The sequence below is a fragment of the Pagrus pagrus genome (genome assembly GCF_965226575.1).
Source record: "Pagrus pagrus genome assembly, chromosome: 6".
Lineage (NCBI taxonomy): Eukaryota > Metazoa > Chordata > Actinopteri > Spariformes > Sparidae > Pagrus > Pagrus pagrus.
The window spans coordinates 27,640,756-27,654,735 of NC_140190.1; the positions used below are offsets into that span (position 1 = coordinate 27,640,756).

At 41.4% G+C, this 13,980-nt stretch overlaps 2 protein-coding genes across 2 annotated transcripts in view; one reads left to right on the top strand and one right to left on the bottom strand.

Moving 5' to 3' along the window:
* Positions 1–310: 310 nt before the first annotated feature.
* mccc1 (methylcrotonyl-CoA carboxylase subunit) lies at positions 311–13,342 on the top strand. The gene is made up of 19 exons (XM_084354348.1): positions 311–586; positions 1,186–1,229; positions 2,046–2,185; positions 2,346–2,441; positions 2,618–2,739; positions 2,928–3,075; positions 3,187–3,308; positions 3,408–3,519; positions 5,195–5,276; positions 5,366–5,493; positions 5,576–5,759; positions 5,893–6,002; positions 6,147–6,363; positions 6,452–6,538; positions 7,912–7,961; positions 8,997–9,134; positions 10,060–10,167; positions 11,117–11,188; positions 11,335–13,342. The coding sequence occupies exons 1-19, from the start codon at positions 531–533 to the stop codon at positions 11,482–11,484; spliced, it is 2,166 nt and encodes a 721-aa protein (XP_084210474.1). The 5' UTR covers positions 311–530; the 3' UTR covers positions 11,485–13,342.
* Positions 9,233–13,980, bottom strand: part of atp11b (ATPase phospholipid transporting 11B) — a 60,632-nt gene continuing 55,884 nt past the window's right edge. Inside the window, exon 32 of the transcript XR_014622710.1 lies at positions 9,233–9,289. The gene's annotated coding sequence lies outside the window, so the exon portion shown is untranslated. The remainder of the gene's footprint in view (positions 9,290–13,980) is intronic.

The window sequence follows — 13,980 nt, forward strand, 5'->3', positions numbered from 1 at the left end:
TTTAACTGCAAAGGTAATCTATAACTAAAAAACATATTAAAATAAAAGGATTACTAGAATAGCTGGTAAATGCTGTATTTTTCAACTCATTTATATTGATGATTAATTTTACTTTATATAAAAACAAATAATAAAAGTATTATTTCAATATTGTTTGTGATTTTTCTCCTTTAACTGTAGCTCACCAGTCCTTTGACAGAGAAACGCTTCCATCTGATGGTGGTTTCTTGTAACTGCTGCTGCCTCCCCACCTCCATAACTTTGGTTCTCATTGGCTGTCGGCACTACGAGTCCCTGGACGGACCAAAAATGATAAAACACACATTTATTAGCGTGTGACAGTGTTTATTAGTGCGAGTATAGAAGTTTAAGGCACCAGGTGTTTCTGTCTGTATAATCTGAGTGCGTTGCTGTAGTTTAAAAAGAACCAAACCGTGTATGAGCCGTTTAGTTAATTACCGCTTCGCCTTTTCCTCCTCAGCTTGTCAGTCAGTCAGTTAGCTAGCAGCTAGCCTCAGTAGCTGGTAGCTATGGCTGCAGTTATTCTGAGTTTCCCAACTCTGCATGGTCTGAGGATATGTACACAGTGAGTACATTACAACCTTACATGACTGCTGTGACCTTGACTGAAAATAGCCAACGTTATTTCCCCCTAACCCGCTTTTTAAACCTTATTTTAACGTTAGCTTACAGCTATCAAGTTTGTAAGCTGTGCAATGTTAACGCTACTTTGAGCTAACCTGACAGATGTACTTGTGCATCTTTCATTGACACACATCACATCTTAATTATCTGCTGGTGCTCATGAGTATTGATCTGTAAAACATCGCGTTATGTATCCACTTAATATCAGCGTGTTGACAAAATGTGTTTTCGTTGTTCGAGCTGACGACTCAGATAAGAGCAGAGCAAGGTTAAATAAAGGTAGCAAACTGTCAGCTAGCATGGCTAGTGTGCAGGTACAGCATGTACACTGTTGTGCATGTACACCTGTGCGGCCAGCCTTCATTAGTATCACATTCAGCTCAGATATTTATGCTGGGTTTGCTCTGTAGTTGCTCCACATGCTATATCATAAATCAGCCACCATGGCAGAACATTACTTCCATTTAGCATCTGCTCTGCCCTTCACAGCCATGTAGAGGTGTGACTGGTGCTGAAGTTTGTGTTCTCTCCTCTCCTCAGAAAATTGTCATGGACCAAAAGAGGTGTGAGGCTTGTTTCAGGAGGTGAGTAAAGGAAACACTCAGTCACAGAAAGTGCTCTCTAGTTGACTCAAGACCCTGACCCTGAGAGCCAGGAACATTAAAATGCATATACAGTGTTGTGATGATATGGGCCAAGTAAAACTTAAGTGCCCCAACTAACTGTCATTTAATTATCAATGTATTTATTCAAGTTTTACTCTGCTAATTGTAAGAAAATGAAAAAAAATTGCCCTGCACAAGTTTCCTGGAACCCATCATAACATCTCCATGTTGTTAGCCAACAGTCCAAATCTAAAGATATAAAATTACAAACATTTTTGCACAACACATCATTTCTGAATATTTTAAACTGTTTCAATACTCATTTTCCAAATTATTGTTGCACAGGTACCACACAGCAGGGTTCCCAGTGAATTGCAAGACCAGCGGCCTTGCAATTCACTGTTTTTTGTACCAAAATGTGTTACATGAGCTGCAAACTCATTTCAGAAACAACTCCGTGTGGAGGTTGTGTGGGTAAAGTTAGCGAGAGAGAGAGGGAGAGAGGGAGGGAGAGAGGAATTAGACGTTGCCGGTGAAATGTAAAAAAGTGTGGTATTTAATGCTTGCTGCACTTACTTTGCTATGTCTGTTTTCCACTGTAGCATCCAAAATGGTATCGAATATTGATATATTTCAATGTAGTTAGAAATTCCAGAATCGGGACACTAAAACAGACCTTGGAGAATGACAGTTGCAAGCCTTTTAAAACAATTTGCACTTTTGATTTCATGAGTGAGAGGTGATGACTGTTGTATTTTAAGCAAAGCTCTAAATTGTGTGCTGTGTCTTCTCCAGGGGTCGGAAGGATAGACAAGGTGCTGATCGCCAATCGAGGAGAGATCGCGTGTCGTGTGATGCGCACGGCCAAGAAGATGGGCGTCCGCTCTGTGGCCGTGTACAGTGATGCAGACAGACACTCCATGCATGTGGCCATGGTGAGATGCAGGACAGACTTACAAAGAGCTGTGTTCTTTAGTATTCGTAGTCACCTGCTTTTCAGTCGTTGCTTTCTGTTCTACAGTTTCTGCACCTGCTTTATCAAACACATTATGTTTGTTGGAAATAGTGTGTTATTTTTGTTTTTGTTTTTTGTAGGCAGACGAAGCCTACCACATCGGCCCTCCACCCTCCCAGCAGAGTTATCTGTGTATGGAGAAAGTTTTAGAAGTGGCCAAAAAGTCTGGATCACATGTGAGTAATCCTGCACTTGTTGTGAACAGTTTTCATTTTCTTTTAGTTCTTCTTAAAGGAGCTACTTCAAAAGGAAAGGTAGTTTGTGATGCTGAGCTCTTTTAAATCCCTTAAGCGTTCTTCACGTTGAACTTGAAGGTGGCTTTGACCTTGTTAAATGTGCTGTTTGAGTGCAGGCGGTCCACCCTGGTTACGGCTTTCTGTCAGAAAACACAGAGTTTGCAGAGGCGTGTAAACAGGAAGGTATCATCTTCATCGGGCCGCCTTCCTCTGCCATCCGAGACATGGGCATTAAAAGGTAGCGCACATGCATATACAAAACAACAATTATATTCTTTAATTTGCTTATTTGAAATGGTATTGGTCCTGATTGGCGTCAGTGCAGCGAAAATTATGGAATGAAACAAAGAACAGCTGAATGGAAACATAAAGACTCAAAGAAAATAAAACAACCAACTGACTTTCATTACTTTGTTTCCTTTTCAGCACATCCAAACGCATCATGTCAGCTGCTGGGGTGCCAATCATTGGTGGTTACCATGGAGAGGACCAATCAAATGAGAGGCTGCAGGCAGAGGCTGTCAAGATAGGATACCCTGTGATGATAAAGGCAGTCCGTGGAGGAGGAGGGAAGGTGAGGGGGTGTGAAAGATCCTCAAGAACTTTGACAAAGTAACTAAAGGATCCATAAATGAACCTTTTGGGTGTCTATACTATATGTCTGTATCTGCCTTTGTGTGTTAAGGGGATGCGTATCGCACGGTCGGACTCAGACTTCTTGGAGCAGTTGGAGTCGGCGAGACGAGAAGCCAGAAAATCCTTCAACGATGACGTCATGCTGGTTGAGAAGTTTGTGGAGGATCCCAGGTAATAATCATTTATTCATACTGCTTATCAGCCACCTTGCCATGTTGTCCTATGTTGACATGAGAAGACTAAATTCTTCCATCTGTCTGTCTCCTGCAGACATGTGGAGGTTCAGGTGTTCGGAGACATGCACGGTAACGCTGTCTATCTGTTCGAGAGAGACTGCAGCGTCCAAAGGAGACACCAGAAGATCATAGAGGAAGCACCCGGGGTGCGTGAGGAATGGTGGTCACACAGATATATTGCTGAATTCATATAGACGGATGAGGAACTGTGAAAGTGTTTTATTCTGTTTCTCTCGTAAAGATACATTTGGATCAGCCACATCTAGCTAACAGGAGCATGACTTGAGGTGTAAGTCCACTATATGCTGAGGCACTTTTCTGTAATGATCTCAATGCGTCTGACATGAGTTCCACTCCTGGGCCGTGAATGCTCTTCTCTCGTGACCCCGTCTCACATCAGCAGGGGCAATGCCAGCGAGGAGGTGCAGGTTGTTTATGTTGGTGGGCTTCAAGCAGCCAGTGATTGAGCGGCAGGTGTTATTCAACGCTGGGTCTAGTTTCTTGGCATGGGATGATGTCTCCCAGACAGGACACACATACTCCCGAGAAGAGTAGCACAGGGCCAGAGCAGTAGATCTTGATGTGTGTGCTGTGGCTCCCCATTTGGAGTTGGTCAGCTTCCGGAGGATGTTATTTCGGGAGTTAACTTACAGTTTGGTGTTTTTGACGTGTTCCTTATAGGAGAGAGTGCGATCCAGTGTTACACCAAGGTGGACAGGGTTGGTGCAGTGCTCAAGAGGTGTTCCAGACCATGTGATGTTAAGGGGTCTGTTTGCTTCCCGGTTCCTGAGATGGAACGAGCAGGGTTGCGTGTAGGTGGTTGCACTCGTAGTAGAGGTGTAGCTCATCTAGGGCTGAGGTGAGATTTGCTTCTACAGCTTCAAACGTACTCTCTTGGGATGTTACACAGAGGTCGTCAGCGTAGATGAACTGCTCAGTGTTCCTGGTCCATTGGCTGGTCATTGGTGTAGATGTTATATAGTAGTGGAGCCAGCACACTACCTTGATGCAAGCCGTTCTGTTGTCATCGCCAGCGACTTTGCTTGTTGTTACGGACAACAAGGACGACAAGGGTGTAGCTTATCCTTGCTTACACACACACGGCAAAGAAGGGGATCTGGTTTGATTGACAGTAACCTGAGCTGAAGACGGACACTCAGGGGCTTTGACCCGTCTTGGCTGTCAGAGAGGAAATACTCCTCCTGGCTCTACAAGACAGATATAGGTTCGGTGTAAAATACATAAAAACGTTCAATTATCAAACCATATATGTTGAAGCGCTCAGACCACAATTATGTGTTCGCTGCATCTGTTATTGTCCCCGACAAAATGATAAAGGACTTTTTTGGATATGCAACACCGCAATTTTCAAGAAGGTGTTTGAAGGAACAAAAGAAGGAGACTGTGTTCACATTGTCAAACAAACTCACCCCCGTGGAAAACTGAGAAAGAAATCTTGTTTTGATGCAAAAATGGCGGAACAATTTCCACTTTTCCATCTTTTGACGTGGTAAACGACTTGATAGGACACATTATTCGGAGTGTGCAAGCCTATATGTACACGGAAATATTTGCTTCCATTTGCCATGTAAACAGTTTAGTAGGAATATTCTTTAGTCTTTTCAATAGTCTTTTTTGGAATAAGGCCAAAACCTGAAATATTCTGTGCATGTACATTCAGTCATCAAGGACACCATAAATGAGGATAAAGTATGAGGATCTATGGTGTGAAACTGGATATTAGGACTATGATCTCTTTTATTTGTTTGTCAAGTGTTGCTGTATTGTGTTTTTATTCTACTTCTATGTGTATTTTCTCAGCCTGGTATTAGTCCGGAGGTTCGGAGGAAACTCGGAGAGGCAGCAGTCAAAGCAGCCAAGGCTGTCGACTATGTAGGAGCAGGTGAGACACACGAACACTCACCCGCACACATCTCACCACAGAGCCTCAGCACAGTATAATGAAATCTTACTGTTTGTCTCGCTGTGAAGGTACGGTGGAGTTTATAATGGACGCCCAGCATAACTTTTACTTCATGGAGATGAACACGAGGCTGCAGGTGGAACATCCCGTCTCTGAGATGATCACAGGAACTGATCTGGTGGAGTGGCAGCTCAGGGTGAGAGAAGGAACAATACATTATCTTCTGTTGACAAAAGTCTGTATTTCGGCTGCACTAATAACTCTAACATCTCCTCCAGGTGGCGGCAGGGGAGCGCCTGCCTCTCCTCCAGGATGACATCATTTTAAGCGGACATTCTTTTGAGGCTCGAATCTATGCTGAGGACCCAAACAATGACTTTCTTCCAGGGGCTGGGCCTCTGCTGCATCTCTCCACGCCTCCACCAGACCAACACATACGCGTAGAGACTGGAGTCAGGGATGGTGGGAGTCTACATCTAACTCTCTACACACAAAACAAAGATATAAAAAAGATATTAAGTAAAAAGACCAAAAAAGAGATCTATGGTCTCCATTGATTTGTTCAACTTCACTCTTTGTGTGTGTGTGCTTTCAGGGGACGAAGTGTCGGCACATTATGACCCAATGATCGCCAAGCTCGTTGTGTGGGCAGAAGACCGATCTGCTGCTTTAAAGAAGCTGCGGTACTGCTTACGACAGTACAACGTAAGACACGCACAAAATGAGTATTCGCTAAACAGCAATCCCTCACTGTCACATTTAATTTAGATGATACAACAAATACAGTAAACGGTGCCTATAATTTATGATTCTGTGTTTTCACTTTCTTTGCCGCCTCTCTGTCTTCAGATCGTGGGACTGAACACTAACATCAACTTCTTGCTGAGTCTTTCGGGCCACCCAGAGTTTGAGGCCGGAAACGTGACCACCAGCTTCATCCCGCAGCACTACGCTGACCTCTTCCCCACTCCGAAGGCTCCTTCTGGGGAAACGATCTGCCAGGCGGCCCTGGGCCTGGTGCTCCAGGAGAGGAGACACACACAGGAGTTCACACAGACCTCCACAGGTGAGGGGACGACGTGTGTCGGTACAAACAATATTTGACCTGTAAAAGTGCTGGTATACTAAGCGAACATGGTGTGTGTGGTTTTCAGACCCCTTCTCTCCATTTGGCTCCAGCAGCGGCTGGAGAAGCAACATTCAGTTCAACAGAAACATGACGCTGCAGGTGGGAGACAAGAGTAAGTAACAGACACTTGGTGAGCCTTGATCGCCCTCTAGTGTGCAAGAAGGGAAGGGAAGTGGAGGAAAGGTAAAAGAAGAAGAAAAATGAAAGGTGGTGGGGCTGCAGAGAAGCAGTTACTGTAGTTAAAAGTTTTAAGCAGTTTAAGTTGGGGTTCTGGTCCACTGAATGGTTCTGGTCTACTAAATGCACTACAGACTTACAATGCCAGATTTTGACAAGAGACTGTAGATTAAGGTGAAAAGAGGGCTTCAACAAATTAAAATAATTAATTAGAGTTCTTTTGTTGGTCTTGTTAAATGGTGGAAAATCATGAAAATGTTCCCAAACCACAAATAAAAAGATATTCAGTGAACAGTATACACAAGATAAAAACCACAATATAAAAAGAAGGCAGCAAATCTGCACACGTTCAATTCTGGAGCGAGCAGATATTTAACGTTTGTGAACTAATCCGTTTTCAACAGTGCAGCTCAATGTTCTTTCAGAGGGCAGCGCCTTCTGCTTCAAGAAGTACTCATTTTCCTCTGGGCAGGAGGAAAAAAATCAATTGTTTGATCACGATTTTCTCTTGAAAGATTGTGTCTTGATGCAGGAAGGTCAATAATCTGATTTTTAAAACCCAATTCTTGACATCATGATCACCTGTAACACATTTTCTAAGACCAGGCTGGACGCTGAACCAGATGAATGGTGAAACGTTACACATGTAAACATGTAGGTGTTGTTTACGTTCTAAACTAGACCACTTAATTCAGTCATCAGTTTTGGTGAGGATAGCTGAGTGTGAGCAGAGGTTGTAGATGTAAATTCATCTGTTTCCTCTGCTTTAAACTGGCAATAAACACGTTTTTGGTGATAACACATCATGAAGTAAATGTTGTCATCAATTAAACATAAACGGATGTGCGAGATTTATTGTTTACATCATTAAGCCTGTAAATCATAAACTTGGTGTATTAATTTCACTTTGTAGATGTAATAGAGTTATAGAACGACAGGAGTTCCAGTTAAATCGTGTTACATTCGCTGAATAAATTGTTTTAGTTTAAATAGGCAGATCAGTACAGTTTTCGAGTCATAACTGCTGATCTGATTTATTTAATGACTGTTTGAATAATTGAGTTTAGAGCCGGTCTGCTCTGTGACAGTTTGTTAATGAACTCATATTCATTATTCAACATTCCTATTAAAAATGTGACTGCGAGGCCAAAAATAAATCCCCCGGCTGCTGCCGTGTCAGCGTGGTGAGGATGTTCGACCGAAGCTGCAGCATTAAGTTACTTCATTGTCTCCTCTTGTTTGCCTCAGTCTTCCTCTGTTACCATTCTTAAAGTTAGTTTATTTCATCTTGTGTGTTTGTGTCTGTAGAAGTTGATGTGGTCGTCGTGTACAACAAAGACGGAAGCTACACAATGCAGGTGAGCTGAAAATCTTCCTGTATCCTCCAACATTCATCAATGTTTTCAGAAAGCTTAAAAAAGAAGCAGGCCCGTCTTTGGTAAATTTAAATACTGAAATAAACAAATTAAAAAAGTATTCAGACCCCGTCACCTTTCACATTTTTTGCAGCGTTATGCTAAAATCGTTTATACATTTTTTTTTTCCCTCATCAATCTACACTCAATACACCATAATGACAAAGTGGAAACAGAATTTTAGACATATTATTCAAAAGGAAAAACTGAAATATCACATTGACATCAGTATTCAGACACTTTGCTTTGACTCTTGATCATCTTTGAGATGTTTCTCCACCTTGACTGGAGTCCAGCTGTGGTAAATTCAATTGATTGGACATGATTTGGAAAGGCACACACCTGTCTACTGTATATAAGGTCTCACAGCTGACGGGGCATACCGGAGCAAAAACCAAGCCATGAGGTCAAGGAACTGCCTGCAGAGCTCAGAGACAGGATTGTGTCGAGGCACAGATCTGGGGAAGGCTACAAAAACAAGTCTGCTGCATTGAAGGTCCCAAAGAGCACTGTGGCCTCCATGATTCTTAAGAAGTTTGGAACAACCAGGACTTCCTAGAGCTGGATGCACGGCCAAACTGAGCAATCAGGGGAGAAGGGCCTCGGTCAGAGGGCCTTGTTTACGCTTTGTCATTATGGGGTATTGAGTGTAGATCGATGAGGGGGAGAAGTGATATAAACGGTTTTAGTTAAGGATATGATAAGACTGCAACATAACAAAATGTGAAAAAAGTGATGGGTCTGAATACTTCCTCGCAGCACTGTATTCTCTTACAGTATATTTGTACGACAGGAGTTTGACAAAATAAGGTCCACATTCACGTTTTTCTGAAGTTTCAAGCACATCTCACAGACATTAGGTGGATCTGAACACTGAGCAAACTCCAAAAGTTTCTGAAAAGTAATACAGTAGTAGGTGTAACAGAAGATGCAGTAGTCTGCCTACTTCACATCGCTCAAAAGTGTTTCTTCTTTCAGATTGGTGAGGAGGTGCACCATGTGACCGGCGATGTGGAGATGGAGGATGGAGCGTCATTCCTGCACTGTTCTGTCAACGGTGTGAAGTCTCGTCCCAAACTGGTGATCCTGGACAGCACAGTGCACCTGTTCTCCACGGTATGTTCCCTCCACTGCTGTTGACGGTAGATACACAGACTGAGTTTCGGGTAAATCTAAATTTACATGCATCATGTATCTCCTAGTGGTGTTCTCACAGATCTGCTCTTTGCATGGTCCCCAAGTCAGTGAAGTCATCTTCGCCATCTTGGTTGCTGCGTGTGTTTGATTTAATTAAGAAGACAAGAAACAGAAATTTGTGATTTGTTAATGTGATAACTTTTTTGATTAAATGTAGTTACATTTAAATTTCTGATGAAGGTAAATGAAAAGGCAGTATTTTTTTTTAAAGGGCTGCAACTAACGATTTTCTTGGTCAATCAGTGTATTGTTTGGTCCATAAAATGCAGAAGATGGTGAAAAATGGTCTTCACAGTGTCCCAGAAAACCATCTTTAAATGACTTGTTTAGTGTGACAAACAGTCCAAAACCTGAATATATTACATTTAACATTACATAAAGCAAAACAAGAAAATAAAGACACACTTTATTACATGGAACCAGAGAGTATCTGGCGCTTTCCCTGAATAATTACCTGTTTCTTACACCAAAACATTTCAGTATGTACGTTTCATCCAAAAATCTATATTTACCACAGTCTTTGTAAGCCTCAGGAATATTAAATCTGTAAGAAATATGCATTTGTTTACCAGTAAGTTTGTCCTGTTGATTAATTGAAACCTTATTTTCCAAAATGAGATGATGTCAAAGCTGTAGATCCACACTTCCCCGGTCAGTTTAAAGAGAACTGCACTTCACCTGTCACTGCAGAAACTGTTTCCTGTCTTCAGCATCTGTCATCTCAGACAGGTGACTGGGGACAAACACTCGATGGCTGACATCAGCCAGACTGTCCAGATCATCTCACCTCAGCTGACAGTTAACTGTCACTTCTGTTTCTGACATCTCAACATGTTTACTGCAGGAGGGAAGTGCCGAGGTGTCAGTTCCAGTGCCCAAGTATCTGGCCGCTGTGAGCGGCTCTGGGGCTCAGGGTGGAGCTGTGGCCCCCATGACTGGAACCATAGAGAAGGTGAGTTTGGTTGTATTTCTGGACTATATTTGGCAGGGAATTTGAATTGTTGTCATGCAGCAAAATCACTTTATTTTTCCTCAGGCCAAACTTGCTATCACATTTTTTCTTCAAGTCTGATCTAAATTGTTTCTCTCCTTCGTTTGTGACTTGAGAACTGGTAGGGGAAAAAGTTTTGTTTAAAAAAATTCTAAAATCTTTTTTTTTATAAGGCTTTTTTGTAAAAACAAGTGTTTGTTTTTGTAATACTCATTTTGACCACAAAAGGCTGAAGTGCACCACTACATGTGCATGTGCAACTCTCACCAAAGATTTAACAAAGGCAAGATGTTTCACTCTGTAGCTCCCTCTGAAACAGTGTGAAAAGGGATGCTGCAGCAATGCACCATATGAGAAAATTGTGTATGTAGTATGTAAGTATGTAAACCTGTTCTACTAGGAACCCCAGATAAAAGCATGACATTGGCATAGTATGACCTTTGACAGGACAAAAAGAAAAAAAACAACACACACATACTTTTTTTTTTTTTCGCTCCGGGAGAAAAATAATATCACTCAGATTTCAAAAACCTTTACAGCAATCATTTTACTTAACACCATGCCTTAAGTTAATTCACTAGTGGGAAGTGTCTGTAGTATCAGCACTGTAATACACTCCTGCTGTTATATAATTTAATGACTGTGAAAGAAATTGTATGCCTCCACCTTGTCTTTTATTTTCATGCATGGGGACATCTTTGAGTGTATTACTGTTTACCTAAAGAGAGCTGGCAGCCAATGAGCCTGAAGCTGCTGTATATTGAACAAATACAGAATTTAAAGATGATGAAGTCAAACATTTAAACAGTGAAGTACAGCACTCTAAGAAAGAAGTAACAAAGATTATTAATCACTAAAAAAAACTGATTGTCCAAACAAATACTAATTATATCTGTTGTGTTGTGTTCAGGTGTTTGTGAAGGCCGGAGACAAAGTGGCTGTAGGAGACCCGCTGATGGTCATGATCGCCATGAAGATGGAGGTGAGGGACTCCTGCTGCCTCACACCCATTCTCACCTTTACTCTGTGTATTACAGCTACACACACACACACACACACACACACACACACACACACTCTCTCTCTCACTCTCGCGTTATTGAGTCATTTGTTTTTTTGTCTCTGCAGCACACGATCCGGGCGCCCAAGTCCGGTGTGATCAAGAAGGTTTTCTTCAGCGAGGGCTCTCAGGCCAATCGCCACGCTGCTCTGGTGGAACTGGAAGAGGAGGCGGAGGTAGAGGTGGAGGGGGAGGGGGAGGGGAGCAGCAGCAAGTAAACACTAAACCACAGCCACAAATACACACTGACAGGTAGCAGAGAGCCGGAGCTAGTTACTGTGACGACTAGAGGGAAAGAGAGTCTGAACTTTGTTGGTGTCCAACACTTGATTGACATTTTTTTAAGTGAGGACCTCAATCAACAGTTGGGATGAGTTTGGCTCAGTCTGGAATGGATGAGACAAAAAAAAATAAATCACCCACGGGGACCCACAATGCATTCAGGGAAGGCCACAATGGTTACTGGGTTTGACTTGTGTGACAGCAGTGAAGAGGGATGCACCGATTGTGAAATTTAGAGCAGATCCCAATGTTTAAAATATCAATTTAGTTGATAGCCGATGCCAATACCAACTCTTTTATTTAGTTTTTGTTATTAATTCCCCCTTTTGTTCCAGGGACACAAAGAAATCTTCATTATTATTCTTTAAAAGTCATTCAGAGTACAAATTGAATCATACAAACCTTTAATATAACTTTTTCCACATGAAAAGGACTTTTTCCTTTCTGAAAAGTGACTGTTTGCCTTTTCAGTTCACTATTCAACTACTTACTCAATGATGCACACTTTTTTTTCACACTGCTATAGCCTTACAAACTGATGGCAGAGATGACGAGAGTTGGTGCTAAGTTGATGTGACACAGCAGATAGACATCAGCCAATGGCTTCAGTGTGTGTCCTGTTATTTGCAGATTGGCTAATAGCAGTCAGTCACATATCAGCTGATTCTGATACAGATGTTCAGATGATACATGGGTGCATCCCTTCAAATATATTTACTGTAAAGCGGCCTTAAACATCTCAGAATATGATCTTCATGTTGACTTGAACTTTTGTTTGTTTCTGCTTTTCTTTCCTGTGTGTTTGTTTGGAGTAATTCGTAAATCAATGTCAACGTCTGACTTTGTTTTTTCTTTAAGTTTGTTCTCTCTGTTAGCTTCTGTCAGTGTTTCCATCAGTTGTGTTTGTTTGTGAGGATATCTGAGGCAGGAGATGATGAGTAGGTATGACAGCAAAGAGAAATCAGACAAAATACTTGCAGAATTATGTCGTAGTGGTGCTTTAGGAATAGTTACTGATGACTTGACATTTACATACCTTTTAAAATCATTACTGAATACTTTTCTAATCTTACCACTGGTTTGTCTGGGGGAAGAGGACATAAAGTTATCGTCACGGTCTGGGAAGAACCATGTATCTCAATTTGTGGGGGTCACAGGCTCCTTTTCATACATGAAGAAAACTGTCCTATTTGTAAATATCATAAACCCTGCTGGTATTTAAAAAATGACTTTTTGAATCCACACCCTGACTTACTTAGAGAAAAGAGGCTGGATGTAAACTTATTTTTGTGTGGGAATATATTTTATATTTGGGTTTGTTGAGAAATCCACACGACGTCCTTCCAGACTGACTCCAAACTCTTCATGAATTAGCCCTGAACTTAGCCCTCTTAAAAACAACAGCGGTCTGCTGTAAGCCTGCTTTAAAGGAGATTATAACATTGCACTAAAGAACACTCCAGAACTCTTTGATTCCCAACTTTCACGCCCGGATTTGGCTCCGATTTGAAAATAACCCTTAAAAGGATGAAATGTCGGTCACAGAGGGCTTTAAACAGACAGATGGTTTGGTTCTGTGTCAATCCGCCATCAGTCCGAGTGATTTACCCCACAGACATGTGAACTCAACCTGTTTCTGCTGATCTCACTCTTCTTACTAACCGTGTGTTCTGAGGCCTTGTAGACTAAAACTGATCAACACGTGTTCATTTTGTAGATGTTTGACAGATGATTTGTTTTTTAAAAAATGATATTGGACTGGTCAGATACTGTAATAAAAATATTTCAAGAGTATGTGCAGCCCCATGTCATATTTGATGTACTCAACACTTTCATTTAAGTTAAACAAGCTCTTTGCAGGTCTGTGTTGACGTGTACACAGAAGCATTAATAACATCGACTTCACACCTTTCGTATTGAGCTCCCACCAGGCACCACATGGAGGTCTAGCTAATCAATCACCAGTGTTGGAGAAGCTACTTTATAAACACAGCAGTGCAAGCTACCAATTACTTCAGAATGGACGAAGCTGAACTACAGAAAGTCTACCCCAGGGAGAAATCTAGTTTATATAACACAATAAAGTCAAACACCAGCAAAGAAATCTACTCAAATGAGTGGGGAATGACAGAAATGTCTGCTTCAGACTGCAGTGGGGAAGCAACGGTCAAATAAAAATAAGAATAATTAATTTTATGGCCTAAAATTGTAGAGTTAACTACATAAAGTAAAAAACAAAGCAAAAACTAGTCTTGTAAAAAGCGCACAAAAGACATACTTGAGTAAAAGTAAAGATATCGTGTTAAAATATTATTATTAAAGTCAAAGTTACCCATATGAATAGAACTTGAGTAAAAGTCTTCAGTATAAAATGTAAATTTATAAAAATATTTACATGCATGGAAAGTTTACTATGGGTTGACCGATTATCA

Excerpts from the sequence above, each read along its gene's own strand:
- mccc1 (XM_084354348.1), top strand. The coding sequence starts at position 531 with ATGGCTGCAGTTATTCTGAGTTTCCCAACTCTGCATGGTCTGAGGATA. Across the intron at positions 2,186-2,345 it reads ACTCCATGCATGTGGCCATG|GCAGACGAAGCCTACCACAT; the intron begins GTGAGATGCAGG and ends TGTTTTTTGTAG. Across the intron at positions 9,135-10,059 it reads CAGTGCACCTGTTCTCCACG|GAGGGAAGTGCCGAGGTGTC; the intron begins GTATGTTCCCTC and ends TGTTTACTGCAG.